The following is a 22,088-nucleotide window of genomic DNA, read 5'->3' on the forward strand; positions in this document are numbered from 1 at the left end:
AGTATGGACATTGACAAATTGATTCTAAACTTTATAGGGAGAGGCAAAAAAAAGACCCAGAATGCCCACTCGGTATTGAAGAGAACAAAGTTGGAGAATGGACACTGACTTCAAGACTTATTATAAAACTAGAGTATTTAGGACTGTGTGGCATTAGTGAAAGAATGGACAAATGGATCAATGGAACAGGGTAGAGAGCCCAGAAATAGACCATCTAAATACAGTCAATTGATCCTTGACAAATGAGCAAAAACAATACGATGGAGCAAATGGAGTCTTTTCAAAACAAATGGTGCTGGAATGACTAGACGTCCACATGGAAACAGATGAATCTAGACACAGACCTCACTTCCTCTATAAAAATTAATCAAAATGGCTCATAGACCTAAATGTAAAATATAAAACTGTTAGATACCTAGAGGATAACAGGAGAAAAATCTAGCTGATTTGGGGTATGGCAATGTCTTTTTTAGATACAACACCGAAGCCATCATCTATGAAACACATACTTGACAAGCTGGAGTGCATTAAAATAAAAAAACTTCTGCTCAGCAAAAGACAATGTCAAGAGAAGACAAGCCACAGACTGGGCGAAAATGTTTGCAAAAGGCACATGTGATAAAAGACTGTTACCCAAAAGATACAGAGAACTTTTAAAATTCAACAAGGAAAAACCCAAACAACCTGATTTAAAAATGGACCAAAACCTTTACAGACTCCTCACTAGAGAAGATAGACAGATGGGAAATAAGCATAGGAAAGGTGTCCCATGTCATATGTCATCAGGGGAATGCAAAGCAAAGCAACAATGAGATACGACTACACACTCATTAGAATGGCCCAAATCTGGAACACTGACAATATGAAATCTTAGTGAGGATGTGAACAATGGGAACGTTCATACATTGCTGGTGAGAATGCAAAACTCTACAGCTACTTTGCAAGACAGACAGTTCAGCAGTTTCTTACAAAATTCAACATACTTTTTTTTTAAAGGATTTTTATTTATTTATTCATGAGAGACACACACAGAGAGAGAGGCAGAGACACAGGCAGAAGGAGAAGCAGGCTCCATGCAGGGAGCCCGACGTGGGACTCGATCCCGGGTCTCCAGGATCATGTCCTGGGCTGAAGGCGGCGCTAAACTGCTGAGCCCCCCGGGCTGCCCTCCACATACTCTTATTTTAAGATCCAGCAGTCATGCTCCTTGGTATTTACCCAGACCTGACAACTTACATCCACACAAAACCTCTATGTGGATGTTTATGACAACTTGACTCATTGCCACAACTTGGAGGCAACCAAGCTATCCTTTGGTGGGTGAAGGGATAAATACACTGTGTGGCACATCCATACAATGAAATAATATTATTCTGTGATAAAAATAAAAACAGACATAAAACGATATGGAGGACACTTAAAAGCAAATAATTAAGTGAAAGAAACCAATCCGGAAAGGCCACGTGTACTGTGTGAGTCCAACCACATGACATCCTGGAAATGGCAAAATTATGGAAGCAATAAAAAGGTTAGTGGTTGCCAGGGGTTGGAGGAGGGAAAGATGAAGATGCAGAGTGCAGGGGATTCGTGGCAGTAAACTATTCTGTGTGACATCATAGCGATGCGTACCTGCCATCACACACTTGTCAAAGCTCGTGGAATGTACATGGCCAAGAGCAGACCCTGATGTGGATGGACACAGGTGGTAATGACGTCTTAATAGGTTCACCCATCCTAAAAAAATACACTAACTACTACTGTGCTGCAGATGTGGATGGCAGGGAGGTTCTGTGTTTGGGTGAACGGGGAATATATGGGAACGCTCTGTACTTTCCACTCAATTTTGCTGTGAACCTAGAACTGCTCTAACAAATAAAGTGCATTCAAAGAAATTCCTGCCATTTGGTGAAAGCTAAACACTGTTGGAAAAGCACGGAACCTGACAAGAGGCTTATGGTGGGTGGCCCTGGGTGATGACGGAGGGAAGCCCAGAGGAACCCCAAGCAAAGCTGCGCCCCAGAGAGCATGGGAGGAAGTGTCTCAGGCCCACACTGGTGCAGACCCGCATGGAATGGGCGCAGAGGCAAGATCAAGCTTACAGGGGCTTTCTGCTCCCCTCATATCATCCTGAAGCTTCATGTGGCTAAAAGCTGAGCCCCCGAGGGATGATGTCCCTGTCGTAGGATACATTTGCAACAACGTAGGGATGCAAATGGGAAATTCAGTGAAAATAGAGAATCCATGCCCAAAGATGACAGCAAAGAAGGTTCAAGATGATTGAGAGGCAATCAATCGGTCAATTCTCAGTATTTAAACTCCAGTGATCTTGAGAAAGAAAGGGTAAAGTTCTATTTGATCAAAATGAGCATCTAATAAACTCTGGCCCCACCTTGGCATTAGTTCTGGAAATAAAGAAACTGAGGCTGAGTTAGTTTCAGACTACAGATCTCATAAGTGGCAGCAGGGCTTCAACCTCCGTGTGAACTGCAAATCCCTCCCGTCACTGTGCCCTGCCTCACCCCAACCCACACCTCTTACTGGAAACCGAGGGAACTTGCTGAACCCAAAGAGTGTGGTGGCTGGATCTCTGCCTAGAATTTCGGGGTCAGACTCGCCTGACTGTCCACTGCCCCAGGGACAGAGGCTGCTTCCTAAGAAGAGGTGCTGGAGTGGAAACCGAGGACCCCTGATGGGGGCGTTAGCATCACTGGAAAATGGTGGTGGGAAGGCAGCCCATGGATACGCTGTGCTTCTGGGCTTTTCCTATCCTGCCATCTGAAGATGTCTTCATGGAGGGAAATGTGAACGATCAAGCACCCTCATCGCATTTTCTCCCAACTAACTTGGGCAGATGTTTCTCAGTGGTTCTCAGCCCCAAGGGCGGACCTGTCGCCTAGGGGGTTTTTAGAGTGTGGGTGCCCAGCTTGCTCCCCCTCATCTGGAGATCCTCGTACCTGGCTCACCTAAAATGGTCAGGCTTCCCCCACGTCACAGCAATGCCTTGCTGGGGACACTGGCGGGCCCAACACATCCATAGAGCAGTTTGAAGCCGACGAGCTGGTTGCTGCAGTGTGAGCATGTGTGTGAGTGTGTGTGTGTGTGTGTGTGTGTGTAAGACACTCACTGTCAAAGGAGAAAGAGCCCGACTAGGGCCCATGTGCTGGGAAGCCAGTGATTCTACTGCTAACTTAAAAAAAACTGAAGCTTACTCCCATACTGGAAACTTCCCCGTTTTTGATGGAAACTTGTATTGATTTAAACACAGTAGAGCAAACACCACTTAACTTTCTAAGTCCTCTTGGAACACCGTGAGGCCTCGGTGAGCTGAAACGTGGGCTGTCTGTCTCTACACCGGGGGGTACCCTGACGTCCTTGCTCCTTACGCGTCGTCTTCTCGTTTGGCCAGCGTCCACCAGCCGCTTTCCAATGTTGAGGCTTCTAAGTTGTGGTTAAGTGGAAAAACAGTTGCCCAACTCCTCAGAAATGTGTGTCACGGAGCACCCGAAAGCTCCCAGCAAGAGGTGCTTCCTAAAGACGCCAGCATAAGCTGTTGGGATGTTGCCGGGCCCACGCGTCTGCTTGGATGCGGGCCCGGTGCTTGTGGATGCGTTCCCGACAGTGAGGCTGCAGCCGAGACCCCCAGAAGAAGGAGCTTCCATCTAGCATCAACTCACATCGCTTCCACCGCATAAGCACCAACAGCATCGAACAGGCCCAAAGAGCTCGAGCTTGCTAAGTAGCCACCATCAGATGGCTGAGCCGTGCGAGGTTTATTTCAGGATGGCAGGCACGCAGAAAGAATTAAGCTCAGCCCCATTAAGACTTCTTTAAAGTTTCTATTAACCAACCACAGGACCCCAGGAAGATGATAAAATAATAAAGCTTTGACCCAACATTTTTATATTCCATTTTTAGTGAAGGGAATAAAAAGCTTCTTTTTCTTAAGAAAGGAGTTTATTAAAGGGCACAAGAGAATAATGTTTTTAAAAAGTGTCCTCTAGATTTTTTTTGTTCCCTTTCCCCTTGCTGATTTCGACCGGAGGAGGGCCATTGTTGCAGCCACAACCTATTTTGGCAGAGACAAAGGTTTACAGGGCAAGTTGCCCCCCACCCGTGGATCACGCCTGCTGCTCCCTCCCAGACCAGGAGCTGTGCAGGTGTGCGGCGAGGCACAGATTCACTCTGAAAAGGGAAACTTCCCTAACAATGGGTAATGGTGACTGAGCACATACAGCACACACGTCAAGTACCCACGCTAAGAGCACTCAGAGAGTTCGCTACCTGTTCCTGGGGACGGCCAGGGAGGTACGTGCAGGTGTCATCCTCCATCTGATGTGAGAGAACTGAGCTTGCTCAAGGCCGAGAGGTGGTAAGTGGCTTTTAGGGATCCTAAGCTCTTCCACCAGATTTGGACAGACTGCGAAGAATGATGGAGATTCATACGTTCTCACCAAAAGGATGTCAACATCACATTGTTGGGTGAAAAGAGAACATTTCTATAAAACTGAAGAGTGCATTTGAAAACATCATCGGCCTCCTTTTTACTCCTCTAACACTGCTACACAGCGTGGTCCAGGCTCCACCCAGCAGCATGGCCATTCCCGGGAGGTAGTTGGGAACGCAGAGGCTCCGGCCCCAGCCCAGCCCTCCTGAGTCAGAGTCTGTCCTTAGCCAGGTGCTCTGCGTGCTCACTAAAGCTTGAGAACATCATTCCCTTCTCTGGGCACCTGCCTCCCCGCACTTGCCAGGAATGCTCTCCCCCACGATTTACCTGCCTTATTTCTTAACTCTGCTCAGCGTCCTCTGAGAGGTCTTTGCTGGCCTCTACGTGAAAAGCAGTAATTCTCTTTTGCCCTCTTATCAGCTTACCCTAATTTTACTTCAGAGCAACTGTCACTCCTGAAAACAGTGTGTACCTCCCCGACACTGCAAACTCCATCCACGCTAGGGCTTCACAGCCTCAGCACCTAAGGCAGTGGCTGGCATAGAAGCACGTCCAATAGTTTCATGAGAACTACTTTCTGCGCAGGACTATACATCCTACGTGTGTCACACACACAGTGGGGGTCCCTGAAAAACTACAGAAAGCCCCTTTCACTCTTCCATACTTTTTGTAAGTTTTCAAAGGATGATGCACACTATTTTCCTAATTTATGAAGCACTTTTCAAATAATTTATCCAACCATCTCAAGATCCCACCCCTAACACAAAGCAGATTACATCTTCCCTTTTATTTTTTTATTTTTAAAGATTTTATTTATTTCTTCATAAGAGACACAGAGAGAGAGGCAGAGACACAGGCAGAGGGAGAAGGAGGCTCTCCGTAGGGAGCCTGATGCAGCATTCGATCCTAGGACCCCAGGATCATGCCCTGAGCCCCAAAGGCAGACACTCAAAATGCTGAGCTACCCAGGTGTCCCTACATCTTTCCTTTTAAAAGGGTTTTAGGCTTTATTAACTTATCAGATTATACTGTAATAAATAAGAAATCATTTCCTTTTAAGGGCTTGTTCATTTCCTCCCAGAAATGCTACTATGCTATGCAAAGAATTTTATTTTTGAAATTCAGACATTACAACTACATCGTGGGGGACCATGCATCGTCCCCACTGGCAGGTCCAGAAGTGACCTGCCTGATTCTGGAAGTGGCCCAGACCCCTGTGCTTGGTTTGGAATGACAACCATGAGCGGCACACAGATTGCGCAGGTTCGAATCGAGCCCACAAAAGAAAACAATCTTTACTGATGAATCATTTATTTGGACAAGACAAAAATGTCTCCACATTGTCTCCTTTTATACAGAAAGTGGAACATTTCAAATATATTAGGTTTCTTCTTTTTCAACAGAATTCATTTCAATCTGGTCTCAGGAACTTCTTCTCTTTTTAGGATTCACGTTTTAGTAACACATATGCACCCATTACAGCCAAAAGAGCATACTGTAAAGAAAACACAGTGGGAAATTACTGTGAGCTCTACAAATAAGTTTGGTCTATAAATGTATTCAGATGAAGTCTGCTCAGTACTAGACTAAGGACAGAATCAAAAGATGCCCTCTTCCCCCCTGCCTGCCTGGTTCTCCAAACTAGCTATTCGATGCCCCCCAGATATATTGACTAAGGATCAAGCACCCAACAAACACAGCTAATTCATTGCTCCTTCTTGCGTAGGTTTTCTACTGTTTTTCAAGTGGTTTTTCAAAAATATAAATACCATTTTTATTAAGGTTCAGAGATCCTCATTACTGGGTTTATTGTACTACTTTTTTTTTGGATGTGTAAAGGTTTCCATGATAAAAAGTAATAAAGAGGTGCCATTTTAGAATACATTATGAACACAAAAGATGGAAGTAGCTCTTTTATATAACTAACTTAGTTGTCAATAATTTAGTTATGTTAATTTGTGGTTAAATACAAATACTCTCCAGAAAAAAAAACCCGCAAAACATTTTAAACAGACTGCATCTTTACAATTGCATGTGCCAAAGCTCCAAGATATACACACACACACACACATGTATTTTTAATTCAGACATACACATATATTCCTACCTTGAATTTTGGATAGTCGTTCATTATTATGGTAACCATACCAACATATGGTAAAAACCTAAATTTTGGGATGAAAAGCCAGAAATATAAAAATTGTTTATAGTATGATGATAGTAACATTTAAAAATACTCTCTATCAACCTGGTGACACAAATCTTCCTTGGGAGTAGCAATGATTGGGGCTATACAGCTGACATTCACCCCTGTCTCAAAAGGCTTTATTAATCAAAAGCATCACAACTAACAGCAGGACGATTTTTAAGCAGGCACATGATTTCAACTAGTGATGCTGCTCATCTTCCCTCGCTGTATTCACCATAACAGAATTAAAATAATTAGTTGAGCCACTTGTACAAATGGAATTGACAACTGTCATCAAGCTAGTTTTTAATTCTTTTAGTGGAGAAGTCCCATCCAGACAGCCTCTATAAAGACGGCTGTTAGAGCTTTCAAAGTACATGGAGAATTAGTTTGTAACTGGAAGAACCATCATCATTTACATTTCACAGGGCTTTTCAGATGTAACAAACACACTTTTGGGGCAGTGAACACAGATGTGAATCCCACATTTATACCTGCACCTGATTATGATCGTAGACATTGGGGGCTAAGCGAGCCAATGATTCTGCTGACAAAATTCATGTCAAGGTGCAATCAGTGGACCCAAGTGTCACCTCACTAACGGGAAACCGGGTAGGGCACCCCATACCCTCCAGTCCTATGTAAATCAGCAGCTCCAACCTCTCCTTTATACAAAGTCTGTCCCCAAGACGTCTAAAAATAGACCAGCTGGAAGTCTCTCTCATCTCCCCACAGATAACCAAGTGGAGATGCGATAACATAGAGTTTGAAGGTGAGCAGATGGAGAAAAGGAGCAAAGAGAGGGCTCAAAACCACAATCTGATTGATGAAGTTAAGTCTTAGAAAGTGGTAACCAGGTTCCCCAGCCTTAAACAGCTCGTGGGATTTAGAGAAGATAAAAAAAAAGACACTTCTAACAAGGGTTAAACATAAGAAAGGGTCACCAAGAAAGGGGAAGAATTGCCCTTTTTGTTTTTTTAATAAGAGGATATACGTTCTGCTGTGTCAATCAGAAGCAGAACTCATTGCTGGAACAATTATGCAAAGATGAATATTAAAAGATTTATCACAGGGACAGCTGGGTGGCTCAATGGTTGAGCATACACCTTTGACTCAGGTGATGATCCCTGGGTCCTGGGATCGAGCCCCACATCGGGCTCCCTGCAGGGAGCCTGTTCCTCCCTCTACCTGTGTCTCCACCTCTAAAATCTTAAAAAAAAAAAAAAATTATCACATAACTGTTTCTGGTGGTAAAAAAAAACAGGAAATAACACCAAAAGAGGATTGGCTAGGTTATAATTTTAAGGTTCTCAGTGCAACAGTACATAACTGTTTAAAAATATATGGATGTACATTTGACACAGGAATTGATTTCCAACTTCTTACTGGGTGAAAAAATAAAATAAAACTCTACTATGTAAAGTTATATATGCACACACATCTGTACAGGCACAGGGAATGTCTTGAATATTCACTTAAGTTTTAAACAGTGGTTATCTCTAGGAGGATTTCTTGCAATTGCTATTTAAAACCACAATGACTAATCTCTAGGTAATGATTTCTTTCAAATATAGAATTAAGCCAATGATATCGATAATATACTTGCATTCAGTTTTAGATTTTAGGTCTCAGGAAAGTGGTATTTACACAGTAAATGTAGTACACAGTACAAATGGGACTATGTACAACTCTCCTGACACATGAAATTTGTAATCAATGACTCTATTATCTTATACATTGAGTTTATTTCTTTCTTTCTTTTTTGAGGGAGGAAGAGAGAGATTGAGAGAGACAGAGAGGGAGGAAAGGGCAGAGAGAGAACCCCGAGCAGGCTCCACACTCAGCACAGGACCCCACACAGGGACCCACACAGGGCTAAATCTCGTGACCCTGAGGTCATGACCAGAGCTGAAACAAAGAGCCGGACTCCTAACCAACTGAGCCACCCAGGTGCCCCTAGTTTCTTTGTTTCTATTTTTCTGGTTTCTGACTCTTTTATATAACTTCAGAGTTAATGCTCACCCTCTGGCTCTTCCCACCACATCCTTCTTCTCAAGCCAGTTCTGGCCTTCTTTGTACAAGCCTCTGTCGTCAACTTCATTATTGTCTCCTTTAGTCAGAAATTTGATGTCTCCATTATCTCTAGAAAGCAAAATAATGTCCTTTCAAAAATGATTTTCTGCACAGCATCATTAGAAAACAATTAGTTTACCCACCATGTCACAGTCAGATACGTGCATTTAGACGAGCATTCGACAAGGACTTGATCTTTCTTGGTAGATAACCATCCAAACTAACACACTAGTCTAACCCACTGGTGATTTTGCAGACTCAAAATCTAAAATGCTCAAGTTACCCTGACAACCAAAAAGCATGGCAAAGCGCGAGGGCACCAGCAAGGGAATGATTAGCTTCCAGCAACTGTTTTCACTCTCTTAGTCCTCTAAGACCAACTTGTGAACACGGATTATATTCTCCTTCACTCTAGACATGAACTTGGTCCCAGATCACACAGATTTGAGCACAAGCTAATTCAAATGCAGATGGGCCCTTTCCCCCCCTCAAACTTACTTTTCCTTGCCAAATGTAGAATGTTAATGCATTATTTCCTTCAGCCCTGAGCAAAGTGGTATAAAATCTGGTTTGCAAAGAAACAGGAATCACAAATGGCATAAAACCAGTGTGTTAAAGAGACACATGGGATTAATTTTAAACATTCTAAGCCGGTGCTTGCATAGCCTTGACACTAGAAACACAACATTATAGCATTATGGAGCTATAAAGAGGGTCTTCTTTCAATAAGACAAATGAAAAAAATGCACTACTGTAATTAGATAAAATATTAAAAGCCCACAAAGATTTGAAAGTACGCCAATAGGAGCAGGCTGATTTGCAGCTGCGGTTATAAAGGAAATCAAGAAGCTAAAACCCCAACCAGTCACTCCCACAACTCATGCAAATTACAGAAAATCACTATTTCTTTAACTTTGAATAATTTCTCATCTGTAGAATTTTTAAGTCAGCTGTCACATTATGACCATGCCTATTTCTTTATCAGTAAGTCAACAAGTGGACATCACATCCCATGGTGCAGTACCACAAGCTGGACACAAACTGAAACAGGGTCATTCCAATGTTTACGCCAAAACAAAGTGAAATGAGAAGTGTTCTTTTATTTTTATTTTTTAAAGATTTTATTTATTCATGAGGGATACAGTGAGAGAGAGAGGCAGAGACACAGGCAGAGGGAGAAGCAGGCTCCATGCAGGGAGCCCGACATAGGACTCGATCCTGGGTCTCCAGGATTGTGCCCTGGGCTGAAGGCGGCACTAAACCGCTGAGCCACCGGGGCTGCCCTATTTTAAAAATACAAATATACACACATCTCAGTTTAATTCCATAAGTCAAGCATGTTAAAAGCTGCGAGAGGTAAATGAATAACCAAGTGTAGAGCATGTACCATTTTCATTAACCGTGTGACTGTACTCTCTCCTGGGAACTTAATACATTTGAGACAGAAGTAATTGGTTCTAGTTCCCAAAAAGTGTCTTCAGAAGCCACCACTGGCATTTAAAGGAAAGGAAGACCATTTGTGGTGGGGGTTGGGAGGGTGGTGAACAAAAGCAGGACATGGCTAAACCATGGGATGGGCCTTATCCTCAGGGATAAGGCTACTGCTGTCAGTGCCACTGGGTACAAAGTGACACAGAGAAACAGGAGCTGCTTCCTACATTTCAGAAAACAGTCCTCATATCATCATGACCCTCAGCTGCAATGGGACTGGATTTTCTCTGAGATGCCTTCAAATAACCATCACGCTCTCATACATTCCACCTTATGGTGTACAGCAACTCAAGTTACCAAGTGCCTCAACAAAACACCTGTCTGCTCAGTTCTCATAATCGCCCCATGAGTCACAGTGGGAAATGATAATGTTACCATCCCTGTCTTGCAGACCGGGTAAAGTAGCAGGTCCAAAGTCACCTAGTTAGTAAATGGCAAGACGAGGAGCATAATCTGGAGTGTCTGCTACTTTCTAATCGACCATGAAAACTGGCTACTCAAATTGAATCACTACATTCCACACCTGAAACTAATATTATGCTGTATGGTAACTAGACAGAATTTAAATAAAAACTTGAGGAAGAAAAATGGAAAAAAAAAAGTTAGATAACAATCAGTGCTAATGGAATGAATGAATGAATGAATGAATGAATAAAACTGGCTACCAAAATTTACAAAAAGAAGTAAAGCCACCTTACTTTTCATGAACTTTGATCACTCTGTGAACTATTGGAATGTCTCGTCCTTCGACTTTAAAGACCACGATTTCGCCAGCTCTAATAGGGTCTTCCCGGAAGTTTGTCAGGAACAAAAGGTCGCCCCTGTGAAAGGCGGGCTCCATACTGCCACTGGGAAGAAACACAAAATCACATCCAATTAGCCTGGGTTCACAGGGGAACTTTACAACTCATGAAGAATAATAAACATATCAGTGAAAATCTCAACTGCCATCAATCGTCAGGTAGATCAGGGAGCTATCAGACAAGCCACAGTGGTTCCCTTCTGACTGCTCATGATGATGACATTAAGTGAGAAAGGAAATGATTTCTTTTTAGAATAAGTATGAAAAGGATAGTAGCAGGCCCCTCTGTACCTTCTATTAGGTAGAAAGAGAACGAAGTATAATGTGAACTCTTTAAAGGAAAAGCTGCCAATTTTTAGCCTCAAAAAAAGATCCTACATCTACAAATACATTACTGTCTTCATTCAGAAGTGCAGACTCTGAAGGCTGGTTGATACTCTAGGGCAATTCTTGCGTTTCATGGCTCGTCCTCAGCACCTAGGATGTGGGCATTCCCGCTTAAAGAAGAGAAGCAAACAAATGAATGCTTTAAGAGAGTGATCTATCTGAAAACCAAGCTGAAGATTGGGACAAAATTTGAACCCAAGTCTTTGGACTACTGCAGCATCATCCTTTAAACCATATTTTACAGAAAGCCCAATTTTAACCATTGTTGACTGCTTCTGATTTGGAGGTCAATAAATAATCCTACGTGGTACTGGTTTAAATCCAAGCCAAAAACCTTCAGTGGATTCAAAGTAAATTGTAATCTAGTAGAAGTTGAAATTATCAAATCAGAATGCATTTTCCATATGCTCATGCTTTGTCTTAATGCATGACAAAATGAATAAGACCGAAGAAGACTGCAACATAGGGGCCATATGATCAAAAAACGGGCGAGTTTGTTGAGGGCAAGATGTGGGGAGGAAGAACCAGACTGGTGAAATGCAGTGCTTCAAAGGAAAATGTGGGTTTCTCACGGGAGCAGCTCAAGAATTTGGCCTTCGTGTCCCTCTTGGCTGGGAACACCTTAAACTCATCGGCTCATGCAGACCAGCAAGGAGAATCACTGGCCGGTTGCTAAGTACCTGCTGATGTGTTTATTAAAAGTGAAACCAGTGACACTGGGTATTATAATAGATCTAGCATTCAAAATTAGGAAATCTGAATAAGAAACATAGAGAAGGCTAGAAATATAAATGACTACAAGGGAAAAGGAAGAGCAAACAATTAAGAACTACAGCCAGAAAAACCTCCTGGGCAAGTCTCAGAGGCAGAAGAGTAGTTTATCATCGAGTCACTATTGTGGGGCGCCTGGGAGGTTCAGTGGTTGAGCTTCTGCCTTTGGCTCAGGTCGTGATCCTGGGGTCCTGGGATCGAGTCCTGCATCGGACTCCCCAAAGGGAGCCTGCTTCTCCCTCTGCCTATGTCTCTGTCTCTTTGTGTCTCTCATGAATAATTTTTTTTTAAAAAAGGGTCACTATTGTGTTCCATGGGGAGAGCACTTCTTTAAATTTTTCACTACTATCAACTCACACTTGCTTTCCTCATGGGCCAGGGGTTCCCCAAAGGTCAGTATTCCCCAAGGCCACGCATCTCTCATGATGTCAACAGTTTATGCTGACAAGCCAAACTGCTTTAGAACTATAAAGGATCTTAAAAAAAAAAAAAAAAAAAAGTCCTACAGACTGGAATGTTACAACGATTTCTGTGTACAAGTGTGTTGGTGTGATTTAAGGAAAATCAGAATGTCTGGGGTCTAGTTTTGGCTCTGCCAAAAGTAACTGTAAGACATGTAAGTGGCTTGGCCTTCGTGGGCCTCAGGTTCTTTATCTGTTAGTGAGAGGGCCCACCTAAATTATGGGTCTTAATCTTTTTTTTTTTTTAAGATTTTATTTATTTATTTATTTGAGAGAAAGAGAGAGCACAAGCAGTGTGAGGGACAGAGGGGGAGGAAGAAGCAAACTCCCCTCTGAGCAGGGAGCCCAGTGCAGGGCTCCATCCCAAGACCCTGAGATCATGACCTGAGCTGAAGGCAGATGCTTAACCAACTGAGCCACTCAAGTGCCCCAGAAATTTTTAAATTTCTAATGAAAAAAAAAAAAAAAAGCCTTAAAATCCTTCCTTCGAATGAAATCTATCAGAATGCATATCCATATACAATACATAAAAATGGAGCTGTCATAACTGAAACAAGGCTGAGGTGTCTAGAATCCACACACTTGATCCCCTTCTCCCTCCTAACCTAGCCACTGGACCCCAGGGCATTCCTAAAGCATAGTGTGAACAGCAGTGAATCAGAAACCCATATGCTATCCTAAGGCTCCTAAATTTAGGAAAGCAGTGTCCCTCTAGAATAGGCCCCTTGGCCAGCCACACAAGGGCAACCTGGTGAAGTCAGGCCAAGGCTGAAGCCCATGATGTGATAGCAGGGCCCAGTGGAGGGAAAGGGTGCTGGTTTGTGAGCCACCGACCCTGCGTGCTGGCCTTGGCCACAGTCACTGCTATAGCCTACCGCTCCCCCCCCATAAAACACATGGGGTCCATTCCCACCCACCGTAAGGCTGGTCTAGGACATACTGGACAGAGATCAGCGTGTGGCACCAAAGGGCTCCCAGACATGGTGCTTGATTTTCAAATTGATTACATTTCCTGCCTTGTATGACTTGATGGCTATGTGAAGTCAATTAAAGTATTAACTTTTCAAGAATTAACAGCCTGTGCTTTATAAGAATAATAGCCTCAAGAAGAGAATAGCCACCAACAGCAGTGTTGCAGAAGCAGCTTGAAAAACTACAGCACACTCTGCTAAGCACGAGGGAGATACACTCCCCTGTGTCTGGTACAAAGAAAACCAAGTAACAGGTTTTTTGTTTTGTTTTGTTTTTTAAAGATTTTATTGGGCAGCCTGTGTGTGGCTCAGGGGCAGCTCGGGTGGCTCAGCAGTTTAGCATTGCCTTCAGCCCAGGGCCTGATCCTGGAGTCCCGGGATCGAGTCCCACGTCGGGCTCCCTGCATGGAGCCTGCTTCTCCCTCTGCCTGTGTCTCTGCCTCAATCTCTCTGTGTCTCTCTCTCTCTCTCATGAATGGATAAATAAAATATTTTTTTAATTTATTTATTCATGAGAACATAGAGAGAGAGAGAGGCAGACACAGGCAGAGGGAGAAGCAGGCTCCATGCAGGGAGCCCGACGTGGGACTCGATCCCGGGACTCCAGGATCACGCCCTGGGCTGAAGGCGGAGCTAAACTGCTGAGCCGCCCAGGCTGCCCTCAAGTAACAGTTTTAAATTACTTATGTTTAAAAATCAACTTGTACACAAGTAATCACATAGGACTGTTATTCTAGGTGGATTAAAGCATTAAAATACAAAAGCAAATATATTGCCCTGGAACATTAGCATCAACGTGATAAAAGCTCTAAAATGTGTGTTGAAAAAGATAAGCTTTTTCAACAAAGGCCAGAAAGAAAAGAAAATGGTATCAACAAAGACAATTCTAACGCTCTATCCAATGAAAATACTGAGTCTTGGTTGTTACGCAGGCTTTCACTGAGGCCAACACTGCTCCTCTGTGTTGGAGCAGCAGCGTGACAGCCTGCAGACCTACCTGAGCACCACCACGATCGGGCTCTCGCTGCCGGTGAGGACGATCAAGCCTTTCCAGATCATAAGCGCAGAAGACACGATCATGGCAAAGTTTAAAACCTGGTAATAAAGCTGGAATGAAAAAGGCCAAACCCAAAGTGAAAACCAGTAGAAGAATATTCACTAACCCTAAGCCGGAGATAAGCTTGTTTAAAAAAAGAAAAAAGTAAGTTGTGATTTTTGGACATTAAACTAATTCACACAGACTACAAACTCAGGTAGTATTTCAACTTTTGCCAATGGAATGCGCCTTCCATATACTGTCTCTCTTTCAGTGAGCACTGATAGAAAAACCCCAGAGCAATCCATGGGACCTACCCGATGAGACTGTACTTAACCTCTCTGGGATTTCCCAGAACCCTCAACCCTGAAGAGCCCTGTTATTCAAGTTCTACCCTGAGGACCTCCCGCTCCAGTGTAGGGAGCACACATCTGACCTGAGAGCCTGGGGTGGGCAGTATGGTTTAGCTCCTTAGCCCCCTGGCCAAAGAGGCCCCAAATGAGGCTTCCAAGCCCTATAGTTCTTAGCAATGAGGTTGTTGTACATCTGAAATTACATTTCAGAGTGAACAAAAACTGTAAACATCTGGATGTTTAAATTTTCAATAAATGTCTTTAAAAAGTAAACAATGTCTGATTAAGAACATAGGCAGAGGGCAGCCCGGGTGGCTTAGCAGTTTACCGCCACCTTCAGCTCAGGGCCTGATCCTGGAGACCCGGGATTGAGTCCCATGTCAGGCTCCCTGCATGGAGCCTGCTTCTCCCTTTGCCTCTCTCTCCCTCTCTCTCTGTGTCGCTCATGAATAAATAAGTAAAATCTTAAAAAAAAAAAAAAAAAACGAACGAACGAACATAGGCAGAAAGCCACACAAGATAGTATCTAGTTCTAAGCTGACCTCACCCCACCTCACACCAGAGTTAAGATTCGCAGAGCTTGTCCTGCTGACACTGCTGACACACCCAACCCCTGGTGACTACATGGAAGACAGCAACACCTGCCCACCCTGTCGGGCTTCGCTGGATTGTCGGGCCAGACGTCTACCGTTTTCCAAGGGGCTTTAGGGATGAAAATCACTGTGCCTACTACTACTTGGAATGTAAGTTCCTTGGCCTCTGCACTTAGTGTCTTCCAGGAGAGCTCTTCACTCTAGTACCTGCCTCAACCTTCCTCCTCACAACCTCTGTCCTAGGTGATCCGAAGAGCCACGTGGACATCCTGTCCAGCGCTCTAGTGTCTTAATTCCTAGACATCCTCCTCTCCAAAGTCCTTCTCCCTCCACCCGAACCAACCACTCTCAAACATACCTGGAATTGAAACTGCCCAACCCCCACGTCTCTAATTCAATGATTCCCCTCTACCTGCCCAGGCACACCTGTTCTTCGCCATATGCGCTCACCTAACGCCAGGGCTCTTGTCCTACCCACTCCCCCCATTCATTCTATACATTGTACCTTCTAAACATTTCTGCAATCTGTCCTATTCTCTCCCCACTGGCACTATTCTCACCCAAGTCACCAACAGAACCCACTGGGCAACTGCAAGAGCCTGCTAACCAGTCTCCTGATGTCCGTATACATCTCTTCCAACGCACTCTCCACGTTACACTCTTACACTCGTTTGCAAATGCACCTCTAGCCACCTGATCATCTCTATGCCCTGCTTCCACTGCCCTTCGACTGCATCCCTTCAGTTGCATCCCACTACTCCGAGGGTGAATATGGTCTCTAAGGCTCTGTCTGGTCCACCCCCTACTCCCTAGCTTCAGCAGGTGAAGCTCACTGCACTCCAGGTCCACTCGTATCTGTCAATGCTTCAGAGAGCACATGCTCCTATCCCCTCCAGGAGCTGCGCTTGGCTCCTTCCTCTGCCGAGCCTCTCTCCCTAGACTCCTTAGCATACTAACACTCATCTTAAATCCTGCTTTTAACATGAGTTCCCCAGGGAAGCCCTCCCTGACCCACTAGACTAGGTGTCAGCAAACTTCTTCTGTAAAGGGCCAGATAATACGTATTTTACAAGCCATATATAGTCTCTGTTGAAATCACTCAACATTGCCAGTGTAGCGAGAAAGCAACTAAAGACGATATAGAAAAGAATGAATATGGCTGTTTCACTAAAACTTTATGAAAATAGATGGTGGGGGGCACCAGAGTGGCTTGGTCAGTTAAGCACCTGACTCTTGATTTCGGCTCAGGTCACGATCTCTGATGAGAATGAGTCCCACATTGGGTTCAAAGCTGGGCATGGAACTTGCTTAAGACTCTCCCTCCCTTCTGCTCCTCCACCTAACCCCACTCCACCAGCCCCCTCTGTCTCTAAACAAACACAGATGGAGGGCTGGAGTTTGCTACTTTCTGCTGTAGACCAGCCCACGGCCTCTTGTTACACATTCTCACAACACCCTGTACTTCTTTATGCCACCCATCACTATCATAATTATACACATCATTTTAAATGTATCTTTTACCTTAGACTGTAAGTTCCACAAAGGCAAAGGCCATGTTGGCCTTGTTCACAGCTGTACCTCCAATGTCCAACACAAGTCTGACAAAAAGTAAGTTCTCAATTTGTTGAATAAATCGTGAGAAAATAAACATCTTTAATACATGGTGAGCACAAATAAACTAATAGTAAGAAAAACACTAAAATCCCAACAACAACGACAACAAAAGAGGTAAAAGCTTAAAACTATTAATTTTCCAAAGAAGAAATACAAGCAGTGAATAAACAGAGTGTTCAAAACAAATCCTGCCTCCCTCTCTCCCCTCTCCTTTTTTATGCCTAGCAAATTTCAAGTTTGGGGTATTTTTTTTTTTTTTTAATGCTAATACTCAGCGCTGGTCCAGGGTACATTGTGGTGAGAAGGCAAGTGGACACAGTCATTCTGAGAGCAATCTGGCACTAGTATCACGAGGTTACTTTCTGCCCAGTAATCCTACTTTAGCAATTCAGTCTACAATAAAGGCAGATAGGGATTTAGGGCCCAAAGATATGCCTCACGGTCCTATTTCTAGTAATGGAGAAAAGGAAATAAGGGAGCAACAACAGAGAAATGACTGAGTAAAATAATGGCAATTCACTGCACTATTTAAAACAAAAGTGTAGGCTGCAGCAGAATCTCTGCAAACTGCAAAACAGTCTGTAAAACAAACACAAGGAATTGCCCTCAAAGGCGAACAGAGGCCATCTCGGGAGGGTGGAAATACGAATGACTGAATCTTCTATAAACTATTCCCCACTCTTTAAAATTTCTGTCATGAGCATGGAATAATTCCAAAGTCTGGGGAAAGTAAATGTTTAAAGGAATTTGACAGAATATTATATGGCCATTAAGATAATTACTTTGAAGAGGGTGACAAAATGAAAAAAAAAAAAATGAAGAGGGTGACAAAACTGGAACACATGGTCTGACGTGGCAGTAAGGTAGGAAAAGCAGAGCTCAGATTGCTCCTACTACATGTCTGTGAAATTATGTAATTCTAATTCCAGGTAGTTTTGGAGGAAACAACTGAAAATACAGATGTAAAAATGAATTAACACAACCGTGAAGATATTCTGATGTAATAATTGAGAAGAAAAAGTTAAACATAATTCAAAATTAAGTTATACACCATTTTTTAAAAAAAACTCTTTGCTGTGTCAATAGCAAATTATGAAACTATCACTAAATCCCTAAATCCCCGGAAGAGCAAAGAAGGAAACTGGAATGCCAGGCAGATCACTGTTAAAAGTGCTGGACTGTAACACGTTAAACTTTTGCTTCCAAATTAAAATCCGCCTTGCAAGGCGCATCAGCATAAAGCAGAAGTTGTTCACCGTAGCTCACTTCCGAAAACTTCTCCAGCTGCTCTGCCCGACTTGAAGGCCCTGATAAGCAAATGTTGTTTCATCATGAATTACAGATCTGACTGGGAAAGCCCCAAACCACCTTTTTAAACAGAAAGTGTCATTTTTAGACAGGTTTTCAAACCATCGGACTCCACCCTGATAAAAGCAGAGTATAAAACCTTGCCATTTATGCAACAAAGACCTAGTACGGACAATATTTTTTCCAGCATGACTTTCTATGCTTGAAAAAATTCATCAAGGGGAAGTAAGATCAATTCCTAAAAAAAAAAAAAAAAAAAAAAAAAAAAAAAAGTTCCTCTGAGCAAGACATCTATTTGCTAAAGAAATGACCTATTATACAAAAACCTAACAGTTGAGCTAACTGCAAAACCGCAGATCAACTGCAACGCCCTACCTTTACAGAACCTACTAATCCAAGTCTAGTATTAAACACCTAGAATCTAGAAACACAATTTTGGTTGAACTATTATTGACAAACTGACTGGAATGTAAAAAAAAAAAAAACACCGCCACATTTCACTGGCGCCTTTTGTTTGTTCATCTTCACCTACCAACTTTCTACACTCCGCCATTCATAGCCCCAGCGAAGTTCAGAAGGAAACCCACACTCGGGGCTTTGTCAACCAAAGCTGAAACAGCCAATGTCTGAGAGTTTCAAGCAAACATTTCAGACCAAATATTCTGGCTGACAAAGCAGCAGAAACGCCAGTAGCTGCATTTCTTCCTTCCTCTCTTCCTCGCTGCAGAAACAAAGAGTCCTTGTTTTGCGTGTGCTCTCGTGCCTTACTTCATAGCAAGCTGGGACAGCAGAGAAAGGAGGTCCCACTTCCAAGATTGGTGGAGCATGCATGCCTGACAAGGTGTCAGAGGCTGCTATTTTGGAGGGAAAAAATAAAAAGAAACAAGAGGACAACGCTTAGAAGAAAGAAAAAAAAAAGGACCAGGAGGCAGCAGATTCGAGCTTCTGCATTTTAATTAGAAAACTAGCAAAACATAGACAATGCAACGGCTACTGAAGGCCTTATCACTGAGAGTGGGAATACACAGATCTTCCAAACTAGTTTAGGAATTGATATATTCACCAGAAGGCCTTCCCTGATAGTCTGCAATTACAACCACCAATAATCAGTACCCATTTTAGAGACATTTTAAAAACCCGGCCAATTAAGCCTAGGGTTTTAAATAAAAGCTCTATTTTCTGGAGGATTTTCTTGGGAGCAGTATCAGCGCTCAGGGAATTCGCTGTCGGTTCTTCGAGCTGGTAATAATCACTGCCACAACTCCTCTTAATCACAGAAGCTCCTGAGAGTTTCTCATCCACTACGTGTACCTGGAAACCACCAGATCCTAAGCCACAGCTTAGACGTGGGGGCTTGAAATCCAAGTCACCAGACTCTCCCACACGACAGCACGAAGATGAAATCCCATTTGGAAAACCGAACCCAACCAAACCCCTATGCCTACAGGAATAAGTAGCACTATGCCATGGGCATCATCCCACCCCACGGTGTCGTGGCAACCATGACGGGATGTGTCAAAATCACGAGAATGGATACCACTTCCTTTTTAAGCGCTTTTCTTTGTTGTTGTTCTCCCTCCCTTTGGAGGGAGAAGCAGAGGAAGAGGGAGAGCAAGAATCTCAGGCAGGCTCCACGTCCAGCGGGGATCCCCGTGCAGGGCTCCATCTGGGGGCTCCACCCTGAGCCGACACTCAACCCACTGAGCCATCCGGAGCCCCTACAGCATTTTCAAAGACAATCAAAATCACTAATAGGATGCTTCCATTCTTCTTAGCGTGATTTACTCTTTGCATCAATAAAAGAAAAGTATTAGGACCCATTAGGATCTACTGTGCCCTCCAGGCCCCCTAAATTCTCTTTCTAGAAGCTTAAGCAACCGCATGTTTCCTGGCTGAGAGGCCTTCCTTTCCAGTCCCTACTCGCTCCTCCCTTGCACCGAAGAAAGTCCGCGAGGCTGGCCAAGGAGCCCACCGAGGGCAGCGCGGGGCGGAGTCTTCCTCTGAGGTCACAGAAGCGCAAGAAATCAACCCCAGGTGCGCACACCTGCGCGCTCGCCGCTTCCTAGGGTCAAGGTGCAGCCCGAAGCCAGAACCCAAGGGGTCCCCTCTGGAACACCGAATCCGTCTACACCGTCCAGGGCACGGAGTCCGTTCTGCTCGCCGGCGCTCCGGCCGCGCATCCGCGAGGGGGGGGGGCAGGCCTCGGGAGCTCGCCTGCCTCCTGCGGGGCCGCCCCGCAGCCTCGCGTGCACGGACAGCGGCCACTCACGGCCGAGGGCTCCCCCCGGCCTCGCTCCCTCCAGCACACCTGACGTCGGGGCCTGGATCCCGGTCCCCGCCCCTCCCGCGCTCCGGCCAGCGCACACACCTGCCCACAGGTGGGCGTGCGTGCATTTGAGCCCCGGGCCTCGGACAGCGCGGCGGGGAGCCTGCGGGCGCCGGTGTCCAGGCGCTGTCCTTGCGGGAGCCCCGACTCCCCGCGGGCACGCCGGGGTCGCGCCCCCCCACCCCCCGCCCCGGGGCGCGCGGGCCTCCCTCACCTGCCGCTTGTTCATCTTCCTCAGGTCCCCGAAGATGTCCAAGCCGGACGCCGGGAGGTGCGTCCCCACGGCGCCCGCGCGCACCATGGCGGGCTGTCCAGGGGCCCAGGCGGCCCGCCGGCTCCCGGGTGTCACAGGCGGCTGCGGAGCCCCGGCCCGGCCCCCGGCTCCCAGCCCCGTGTCCTTGCTGGTCACGTGGCCGGCACCTCGCGCGGGCGTCTGGGAATGGTAGTCCTCCGCGGGCTCGGCCACGCCGGTCGACCTGGAAGGAACCGGGCGGAAGAAAACTACCACTCCCAGAATGCCGCGGGGCGAGAGGCTCGTCCAGTGAAGACCCAGGGCTCCTAGGACGGGCAGCGACGGGACTCGGGAGTCTCGGCCGACCCTTCGGAGCGAACCTGGGGGAGAGCGTCACCGCGCATATCGCAGGGGCAACTCGGGGAAGTGACTGTTCAAGAGGAACCGCATTCCTCAGGACTCTGGTCAGGCGCCAAGAGGGCACCTAAAGCTCCGCGGCTTTCACCCCGCCGTGTATCGCGGCCATTGGACGACTGCGGCGAGAGGGGGCGGGGCCTCTGCCCGGGCCGCCGGCGGCGCCGAATCGGGGAGGAGCCGAGCGAGCGGGTGGGCGGGGCTTGGGAGAGGAGGGAGATTTGAACCCCGCAGCTCCAGGCCCTGCAACGAGTCACAGGGTTTGGATGCAAGAGAGCATCTTTGCATCCTCTTGACCAGAGTTGTGTCGCAGTAAACATTACTTGAGTGAATAAGTCACCACCTCATTTTATACCCGAGAAAACAGAGGCCCAGAAAGTCCAAAGCACCTGGCCAAGGTTAAGGGTCAGAGTCTGAAATAGAACACAGATTTCACAATTGCCAAATCCTGGATTACCGCAGTCTTGATCCTAGATTAGCTAGACCATTCATTCCATTCATTTATTCACAAATCTCTTTGAAGCATCTACTAAGCACCTGGCCCTTTTCTAGGCACTTGAGAAGCATCAGTGAACAAAACAAGATCCTTACATTCTAACAGGAGTAGATATAATAAAGGAGTAA

At 45.2% G+C, this 22,088-nt stretch overlaps 1 protein-coding gene across 1 annotated transcript; it reads right to left on the reverse strand.

Annotated features, from left to right (window-relative positions):
- Positions 1-5,738: 5,738 nt before the first annotated feature.
- On the reverse strand, positions 5,739-21,231 carry SEC11C (SEC11 homolog C, signal peptidase complex subunit). Its single transcript, XM_072821943.1, has 6 exons — positions 21,033-21,231; positions 14,586-14,695; positions 10,895-11,044; positions 8,655-8,774; positions 6,552-6,609; positions 5,739-5,939 (listed from the first exon to the last, which is right to left on the reverse strand). Exons 1-6 carry the CDS (start codon positions 21,117-21,119, stop codon positions 5,886-5,888), a joined length of 579 nt encoding a protein of 192 aa, XP_072678044.1. The 5' UTR covers positions 21,120-21,231; the 3' UTR covers positions 5,739-5,885.
- Between the last annotated feature and the right edge of the window lie 857 nt (positions 21,232-22,088).

The sequence above is a fragment of the Canis lupus genome, chromosome 1, assembly GCF_048164855.1.
Source record: "Canis lupus baileyi chromosome 1, mCanLup2.hap1, whole genome shotgun sequence".
Taxonomy (NCBI): Eukaryota; Metazoa; Chordata; class Mammalia; order Carnivora; family Canidae; genus Canis; species Canis lupus.

What these genes read in the sequence shown, in the direction of transcription:
- SEC11C (XM_072821943.1), bottom strand. Translation starts at nt 21,119, where the DNA reads ATGGTGCGCGCGGGCGCCGTGGGGACGCACCTCCCGGCGTCCGGCTTG. An exon ending in GGAAGATGAACAAGCGGCAG is followed by an intron (nt 14,696 to 21,032) that starts GTGAGGGAGGCC and finishes TTTTCATTCCAG; the next exon opens with CTTTATTACCAGGTTTTAAA. An exon ending in GTGGTGGGAAGAGCCAGAGG is followed by an intron (nt 6,610 to 8,654) that starts GTGAGCATTAAC and finishes CCCAAAATTTAG; the next exon opens with GTTTTTACCATATGTTGGTA.